At 44.1% G+C, this 9,599-nt stretch overlaps 1 protein-coding gene across 2 annotated transcripts in view; it reads left to right on the forward strand.

Annotated features, from left to right (window-relative positions):
* Positions 1-9,240, forward strand: part of PIN4 (peptidylprolyl cis/trans isomerase, NIMA-interacting 4) — a 363,345-nt gene extending 354,105 nt beyond the window's left edge. For both annotated transcript variants that reach the window (XM_050776446.1, XM_050776445.1), the window contains exons 4-5: positions 8,468-8,587; positions 9,063-9,240. In XM_050776446.1, the coding sequence (XP_050632403.1) occupies positions 8,468-8,587; positions 9,063-9,221 (279 nt within the window). In that variant the 3' untranslated portion in view covers positions 9,222-9,240. The remainder of the gene's footprint in view (positions 1-8,467; positions 8,588-9,062) is intronic.
* The last annotated feature ends 359 nt before the right edge of the window (positions 9,241-9,599 follow it).

The following is a 9,599-nucleotide window of genomic DNA, read 5'->3' on the forward strand; positions in this document are numbered from 1 at the left end:
ACTTGGGAGGCTGAGGTAGGATGATTGTTTGAGCCTGGGAGTTCGAGGCGTCAGCGAGTCATGATCACGCCACTGCACTCCATCCTGGGCAACAGAATGAGACCTTGTCTAAAAGAGAAAAAAAGAAAAAGAAATAATATGTGTTCCTTTGTTTCTCCCAATGGTAACACCTAACAAAACTATGGTAAACTATGGTACAATAGCACAAACAGGATATTGACATTGGTATAGTCAAGATACAGATAATCCTACCACTACAAGGATCCCTCCTGTTGGCCTTTTATAACTATACCCACTTCCCTCCTGCCCCACCTCAGCCCCCTTAACCCATGGCAGCAACTTACCTGTTTTCCATTTGTGTAACTTTATAATGTCAAGAATGTTATATGAATGGAATAATACAGTATGTAACCTTTTGGGATTGGTTTTATTCACCCAGTATAATTTGCTGGAGATTTCATTCAAGTGGTTTTGTTTATCAATAGTTTATTCCTCTGTATTGCTAAATAGTACCGGTTGAGTATCCCTAATCCAAAAATCCAAAATGCAAAATGCTGTAAAATCTGAAACTTTTTGAGCACTGACATGGCACTCAAAGTAAATGCTCATTATAGCATTTCAGATTTCGAATTTTCAGATTAGGAATGCTCATCTGGTAAGTATAATGCAAATATTCCCAAATCCGAAACACTGTGGTCCCAAGCATTTTGGATAAATGATATTCAACCTGTATCCCATGATGTATGTCTGTAGTATGTTGAACCATTCACCTGTTGAAGGACAGCTGGGTTGTTTCAAGTGTTTTTTGAAGGCGCCAGTCGGTGAGCGACCCCGGGACCCTCCAGCCTTTTAGGGTTCAGCTCCTTTCACATTCTGTCATTCTGCTTCAGACCCCACCCCTGTGCCCACACCCTGCCCTTTCGTCGCTAAAAGCTGTGCAGATTCTGAGGCCCACCCACTGACCACAGCTTCCCTCCTTCCCCTTCCCTTCCTGACTCCACCAGTCCTGTTCCTCTGTTCTTCTCCTCGCAGACACCCAAGCCCTCGAGCCCACCCTAATCTCCCCACTTTGTCCTAGGCTTCATGTTTGTTTTCCTATCCCCTGCACACTCAAAATGAGGCCTAAGGGCTTGATCATTGGATTGAGGAGGTCCAGTTTCTTTTTCTTTTGACCACCTCCCTGCATCCACCTCCCTGCTACTCAGGATCAGTCCAATGGTCTACTTTCTATGCACTTAAAATCAGAACTATAGTTAGAAGAGAAGAATTTGAGTGGTTCTAATATAAAGAAAAGACAAATATTTAAGGGGATGGATATTCCAAGTATACTGATTTGATCTTTACCAATTATATGAATGTATTAGATTATTGCATTACCTTGAAATTGTACATCTACTGTGCATCAATAAAAAAGAAAGAAAGGAAGGAAAAGAAAAGAAAAGATAGATTTCCTTGAAAACGTCTACCTTGGGGCAACTTAAGTATTAATACTTGATTTTTAATAAGTATGTAAATAAAATATTTACTAATAATTCCAATATGAGTATTATATTTGCTCATAGATTAACTTATTTCAGTAGCTTGGCTTAAATTTGAAACAGTTACTTAAGAAAGAAAAATTCAGCCGGTGGCTCACGCCTGTACTCCCGGCACTTTGGAAGGCCAAGGCGCACAGATCACCTGAGGTCAGGAGTTCAAGATCAGCCTGGTCAATATGGTAAAACCCCGCCTCTACTAAAAATACAAAAAATTAGCCTGGTGTGGTGGCGGGCGCCTGTAATCCCAGCTACTCGGGAGGCTGAGGCAGGAGAATTGCTTGAACCTGTGAGACAGAGGTTGCAGTGAGCCGTGATTGCCCCACTGCACTCCAGCCTGGGCAACAGAGTGAGACTCCATCTCAAAAAGGGAAAGAAAGAGAGAGAGAGAGGGAGGGAGGAAGGGAGGGAGGTTCAGTCAGTTAAAAACAAACAAACAAACAAACAAAAAAAAAACTCCCCAGAACTGCTGGGCCCTACTGGAAAGTCTCATAGCCTTGGGGATTGGGACCACTAAAACTTGGTCTCTAACTTTACCTAGGCCCTCAATGCTGCTCAGCAATCCTTTACCACCCACCTGTAGCCATCCACCACCCCACTCCCATCAGTCAACAGAGAACTTGATTCCATGGTTCTCAACACTAGGTGTACATCAGATTCACCTAAAAAAATACCAGTGCCTAGGTCTCAGCCCAGACGAACTGCATCAGAATCTCTGGGAGAGGGGCCTGGACTTCGATAACTTTTTTAGAAGGGCTGAGCTCTGTGGCTCATGCCTGTCATCCCAGCACTTTGGGAGGCCGAGGTGGGTGTATCACTTGAGGTCGGGAGTTCAAGACCAGCCTGCCCAACATGGTGACACCTTGTCTCTACTGAAAATACAAAAATCAGTTGGGCATGGTGGTGTGCGCCTGGAATCTCAGCTTCTCAGGAGGCTGAGGCAGGAGAATTGCTTGGACGTGAGAGGTGGAGGTTGCAGTGAGCTGAGATTGTGCCACTGCACTCTAACCTGTGCGACAGAGTGAGACTCCATCTCAAAAAAACAAAAACAAAATTTTTTAGAGGCTCTGGAGGTGATTCTAATACGCTGCCAGGGTTAAGAAACACTCGAAACACTCATCTAGTCTCACAGGGTTAGTGTGAGGATTTAATGAGGTAAGTACTCATCAACTTTTAAATGTTTTTATTATTTTAACAAGAAAGTGGAAACCAGCCCTATCGTCAGGAACTCACTGGCTTTCAGCCCCCTGTCAACAAAGTTATCTCCTTACCTTTTTTCCTTTAAGGCTAATTTTTCAAACCGTGTTCTGAATACCAAACTTTGCTCCTTCATTTATCTCTACCCTCTTTTTTGTTCTGTCTTCAACCAGTTTTTTTTTTTCCTGGGTCTTTCCCTTCATTCTGAAAATATGCCCAGGGACCTTTAAAATTCATGTTGTTTTTTGTTTTGTTTTGTTTTGTTTTGTTTTGTTTTGTTTTCTTTGAGACGGAGTCTCTTGTTGTCCAGGCTGGAATGCAGTGGTGTAATCTTGGCTCACGGCAACCTCCACCTCCCAGGTTCAAGCGATTCTCCTGCCTCAGCCTCCCGAGTAGCTGGGATTATAGGCATCCGCCACCACTCCCGGCTAATTGTTTGTAGTTTTAGTAGAGATGGGATTTCTCCACGTTGGCCAGGCTGGTCTTCAATTCCCGACCTCAGGTGATCAGCCCGCCTCTGCCTCCCAAAGTGCTGGGATTACAGGCCAGAGCCACCGTGCCCAGCGTAAAATTCATATTTACATGTCTTCCACTTTTTGCCTCTAGCCAGAGCCCTTTCTCCTTTTCAAACAAAATTAGTAGAGAGAGTCTCCCACGTTTACGTTACACATTACCCTCCCACTTGCCATTGTTTCCTCAGTCAGCCTGCTGCATTCTGGCTTCTGCACTTAAACTCTTCTGAAACTCCTTTTTCTGAGATCATTGCTTTATCATTGCATTATTTTACTTAACTTTATTTATTATACTTCTTACCTGATGTCTCTGCAGCACTTAACTCTTGTTGACCATTTCGTCCTTGAAACTCTCTCCTGCCTTGGTTTATTAGCACACACTTCTCTCCTACCTATATGGCCTTTCCTTTTTATTATGCTTTTTCTTTTTTCTTATTAAGAGACAGGTTCTTGCTCTGTCACACAGAGCAAGGGGTGCATGACATGCAGTGGCATGATCATAGCTCACTGCAGTCTTCAATTCCTGGGCTCAAGTGATCCTCCTGCCTCAGCCTCCTGAGTAGCTAAGACTACAGATGTACACCACCATGCCCAGCTAATTTTTTAAAAAGTTTTTGTAGAGGTGGGGATCTTGCTATGTTGCCCAGACTGGTCTCAAACTCCCAGCTTCAAGGGATCCTCCCGCCTTGGCCTCCCGAAGTGCTGGGATTATAGGTGTGAACCACTGCGCCCGGCCCCTTTTTATTACACTTTTTGAGTTCTTTACTTGTTGCTTGAACATTAATAGTCTCTAAGGTTATCTTTAGCTTTCTTTTCTCCTCTTCTCATTTTCGTCTCCTTCCTGGTAACCTCATGAATTCCACACTTCAGCTGCCACCTCCATAGTCATCACTCCCAAACTTTCTGTAGCTTGGCTCTCCAAGACACAGATGCACTGTTGCCAGTTGGTTGGTCACACTTGCAGACCCCACAGGAATTACAAACTCTTTGTCGCACTGTCTAAACTAGAATCTAGAATACTCGTTTATTCATTTATAAAATGGTGGATGGTATCCCCTATCTGTGACCATGAATGCAGTGTACATTTTCCCAGGAATTGTAGCAGACAATCACTTTGTGAGTGTGGAAGCAGAAACAAGGAGGCAGTCTAGAAGCTGTCTCTTAAAAAAAAATTTGTAAAACAGCCTCAGGCAGGTCCTTCAGGAGGTATTCCAGAAGAAGGCATTATCATAGGAGATGACAGTCCCATGCATGTTATTGTCCCTGAAGACCTTTCCTTGGGACAGAACATGGAGGTGGAAAACAGTGATACTGATGATCCTGACCCTGTGTGGGCCTCAGCTAATGTGTGTATTTGTGTCTTAGTCTTTAATAAAGAAGTTTAAAAAGTTAAAAAAAATTTTTTTAGTGGAAAAAAGCTTATAGTGGCTGGGCACGGTGGCTCACGCCTGTAATCCCAGCACTTTGGGAGGCTGAGGCAGGCGGATCACGAGGTCAAGGGATCAAGACCATCCTGGCTAACACGGTGAAACGCCGTCTCTACTAAAAAAAATACAAAAAAATTAGCCGGGCGTGGTGGCGGGCCCCTGTAGTCCCAGCTACTCAGGAGGCTGAGGCAGGAGAATGGCATGAAACCGGGAGGTGGAGCTTGCAGTGAGCCGAGATCGTGCCACTGCACTCCAGCCTGGGTGACAGAGCGAGACTCCATCTCAAAAAAAAAAAAGCTTATAGTGGCCAGGTGTGGTGACTCACGCCTGTAATCCCAACACCTTGGGAGGCTGAGGCGGGCAGATCACTTGAGGTCAGGAGTTTGAGACCAGCCTAGCCAACATGGTGAAACCCTGTCTCTACAGAAAATACAAAAATTAGCTGGGCATGGTGACACGCACCTGTAATCCCAGCTACTCAGGAGGCTGAGAGGCACAGGAATCGCTTGAACCTGGGAGGCGGAGGTTGCAGTGAGCTGAGATCGTGCTGCTGCACTCCATCTTGGACGACAGAGCGAGACTTCATGTCAAAAAAAAAAAAGAAAAAAAAGCTTGTAGAATAAGAATATGAAGAAAATATTTTTGTACAGTTGCACAATGTGCTTGTTTTTTAAGCCAAGTGTTATTAAATAGAGTCAAAAAGTTTAAAAATTTTTAAATGTATAAAGTTGAAAAGATACAATAAACTAAGGCTAATTTAATATTGAATAAAGAAAAGTGTTTTATAAATTGTAGCTTACATGTGTAGTGTGTATAAAGTCTACAGTAGGGGCCGGGTGCAGTGGCTCATGCCTGTAATCCCAGCACTTTGGGAGGCCGAGGCGGGTGGATCACCTGAGGTCAGGAGTTCAAGACCAGCCTGATCAACATGGTGAAACCCCGTCTCTACAAAAAATACAAAATTAGGCCGCGTATGGTGACTCATGTCTCTAATCCCAGCACTTTGGGAGGCTAAGGCAAGAGGATCATCCGAGGTCAGGAGTTCGAAGCCAGCCTGGCCAACATGGCAAAACCATCTCTACTAAAAATACAAAACTTATCCAGGTGTGGTGACTTGTGCCTGTAATCCCAGCTACTAGGGAGGCTGAGGCAGTAGAATCACTTGAACCCAGGAGGTGGAGGTTGCAGTGAGCTGAGATCGCATTGCTGCACTCTAAAAAAAAAAAATTAGCTGGCAGCCGGGCATGGTGGCGCATGCCTGTAATCCAAGCTACTCAGGAGGCTGAGGCAGGAGAATCACTTGAGCTAAGGAGGGGGAGGTTTCGGTGAGCCAAGATCGCACCATTGCACTCCAGCCTGGGCAAAAGAGCGAAACTCCATCTCCAAAAAAAAAAAAAAAAAGTCTACAGTAGTGTATAGTAATGTCCTAGGCCTTCATATTCACTCACCACTCACTGACTCACCCAGAGCAACTTCCAGTCCTGCAAGCTCCATTCATGTAAAGTGTCCTATATAAGTGTACCATTTTTTATCTTTCATACTGTACTTTTACTGTACCTTTTCTATGCTTAGATACCCAAATACTTACCATTGTGTTACAGTTGCCTGTGGTATTCAGTACAGTCATATGCTGTACAGGTTTGTAGCCTAGGAGCAATAGGCTATGCCATATAGCCTAGGTGTGTAGCTGGCCATACCATCTAGGTTTGTGTAAGTACAGTGTTATGTTTGCACAACAACAAAATTGCCTAATAACTCATTTCTCCTCATGTTTCCCTGTAGTTAAGTGACACATGACTATAAGTGATTCTGTTTCAATGTGAAATGAGAAATCCTGCCAAACAACTATCTTGACAAAATCATTTTTAAGGATAGTAGTGTTTTTATAAATCCATGGCTTTATGTAAATAAACATAGGTCAAATTTGAATAGTAGGGTTGGGTGTTCTTAATATTCAACCTATGATTCCTTTTCAAAGTGTGGAATTGTGGGGAGGCTTATACATTGGGTCTCTTTTAGTAAGAAATACTTCCTGGCCAGGCGCAGTGTGCTTACGCCTGTAATCCCAGCACATTGGGAGGCCGAGGTGGGCAGATCACTTGAGGCCAGGAGTTTGAGATCAGCCTGGCCAACACAGTGAAACCTATCTCTACTAAAAATACAAAAAATTACCTGGGCATGGTGGTGTCCACCTATAGTCCCAGCTACTTGGGAGGCTGAGGCAGGAGAATCGCTTGAACCCATGGGTGGAGGTTGCAGTGAGCCAAGATCGGGCCACTGCACTCCAGCCTGGGCGACAGAGGGAGACTGTCTCAAAAAAAAAAAAGAAAGAAATACTCTCTAGCAGGTTTTTTCTTAGCATCCTCACTCTGATGAAATAATAGCCATTGGTCAATGGTAGCTGCATTATCTCAATCTTCACAATCCTGTCAGAACACATAGGTCCTGTTATCATTGCATCTCGATGTACAAGTGGAGAAACACTTGGAGGTTTAAAAACGTGCCTAAGTTCAGCCGGGCATGGTGGCTCACGCCTGTAATCCCAGCACTTTGGGAGGCCGAGGCGGGCAGATCACTTGAAATCAGGGGTTCGAGACCGGCCTGGCCAACGTGGTGAAACCCCGTCTGTACTAAAAATACAAAAATTAGCTGGGCGTTGTGACGGATGCCTGTAATCCCAGCTACTCGGGAGGCTGAGGCAAGAGTATTGCTTGAACTTGGGAGGCAGAGGTTGCAGTGAGCTGAGAGCACACCACTGCACTCCAGCCTGGGAGATAGAGTGAGACTCTGTCTCTAAATAAATAAATAAATAAATAATGCCTTAGTTCATACAGCAGAGGTGGGATTTGATTCCAGAACCACAGCTCTCAACCTGTATCATGTTTCCTCCTCCTGTTAGCATGGAGGTATATTGTAAAAGATGGGAGCTTCCCAGCCATGTGCGGCGGCTCACGCCTGTAATCCCAGCACTTTGGGAGGCCAAGGCAGGTGGATCACGAGGTCAAGAGTTCAAGACCAGCCTGGCCAACATGGCGAAACCTCACCTCTACTAAAAATAGAAAAATTAGGCCGGGCGCGGTGGCTCAAGCCTGTAATCCCAGCACTTTGGGAGGCCGAGACGGGCGGATCACGAGGTCGGGAGATCGAGACCATCCTGGCTAACATGGTGAAACCCCGTCTCTACTAAAAAAATACAAAAAACTAGCCGGGCGAGGTGGCGGGCGCCTGTAGTCCCAGCTACTGGGGAGGCTGAGGCAGGAGAATGGCGGGAACCCGGGAGGTGGAGCTTGCAGTGAGCTGAGATCCGGCCACTGCACTCCAGCCTGGGCGGCAGAGCGAGACTCCGTCTCAAAAAAAAAAAAAAAAAAATAGAAAAATTAGCCAGGTGTGATGGCACGTGCCTGTAAACCCAGCTACTCGGGAGGCTGAGACAGAATTGCTTGAACCCGGGAGGCGGAGGTTGCAGTGAGCCGAGATCATGCCACTGCACTCCAGCCTGGGTGACAGGGCAAGACTCCATCTCAAAAAAAAAAAAAAAAAAAAAAAAAGATGGGAGCTTCCCACAGCCAGATGCCTATTTTTCGATCTAAATCAGGACTCTGAGACATTATCTTAATATGGGGAATGGGATTGTGGTTGTTGTCCTGGGCAAATTTCCAGGATTTTTACTTGCTATGAACTAATGTGTGTGTGTGTGTGTGTTTTAACTGGTGGGGGTAATCCAACTGTAACCGCTGTACTTTAAGGAGTCATTTGGGTCTCCAAGTATTACATGAATGTACTTTTTTCCTTGCAGGTCAGACACATTCTATGTGAAAAACATGGCAAAATCATGGAAGCCATGGAAAAGTTAAAGTCTGGGATGAGATTCAATGAAGTGGCCTCACAGTATAGTGAAGATAAAGCCAGGCAAGGGGTACGTTGCTCTTATTATTTATAATTTTCTCTCAGGGTAAGAAAGCAAAGTAAAAATGACAAATAATAAAATAAAATAAGATAAAATAAAAGTCTCCATCCTCCACAGAAGAAACACAGAAGTAGGGATCATTCTTTTGTTCAACCATTAGTTGTAGACATATTTTGGTTTAAAGATCTCAAAAGCAGAAATGTCCAACTTGTGAATAGTAGAATAAGGATCACCTATGTCAAAACCTAGGCATGACCATACTTGCACAGCTAACTTCAAAGTCCAGCAGTGTTGAGAGTACTTATGTGTTCAGTCTAGAGTTAGACTTCTTCTACCTATTTGTCCTTATTGAGCCTATTCCTGTATTGCTCTTAGGAATATACCTCATAACCTTAGCAAAATGTTGGGAAATTCTCTCAAGCTACAGTAGAACTGTTCCCTCTTCAGGGCCACTTGATATCACTTAATCTTTTGGGTTTTTCAGGGCGACTTGGGTTGGATGACCAGAGGGTCCATGGTGGGACCATTTCAAGAAGCAGCATTTGCCTTGCCTGTAAGTGGGATGGATAAGCCTGTGTTTACAGACCCGCCGGTTAAGACGAAGTTTGGATATCATATTATTATGGTTGAAGGAAGAAAATAAAATCATATGAAAGACTGAATAAGTTTTATACATTTTGTTTCTTTAAAAGGTATTAGGTATTCCTTTGAGCTGGAGCGGCAAGGAAATATAAAAATTTTTAAAAAGAAAAGATATTGGATGCCCCTTGTATTCTGTGAAGGCTCTCAGTATGAGTTTGTAGGTGTAAGAGAGGGTGGGGCTAAGTGAATGTCAACTGTAGTAGGTATTCAGTCAGCCGTTCTCAAAGAGAAGTCAAGCAGACTCCCTTTAACTTGTATTCCCTTTCCTCCCAGAACTGTATCTCTCAGTCTGTCCCATAAATTAATTCAGAAACCATCTTCAGGGGAAGCAGATATCAACTCACCCTATTCACACAACTGAAAATATTGGGCATCAAAT

Source organism: Macaca thibetana, chromosome X (genome assembly GCF_024542745.1).
Source record: "Macaca thibetana thibetana isolate TM-01 chromosome X, ASM2454274v1, whole genome shotgun sequence".
Taxonomy (NCBI): Eukaryota; Metazoa; Chordata; class Mammalia; order Primates; family Cercopithecidae; genus Macaca; species Macaca thibetana.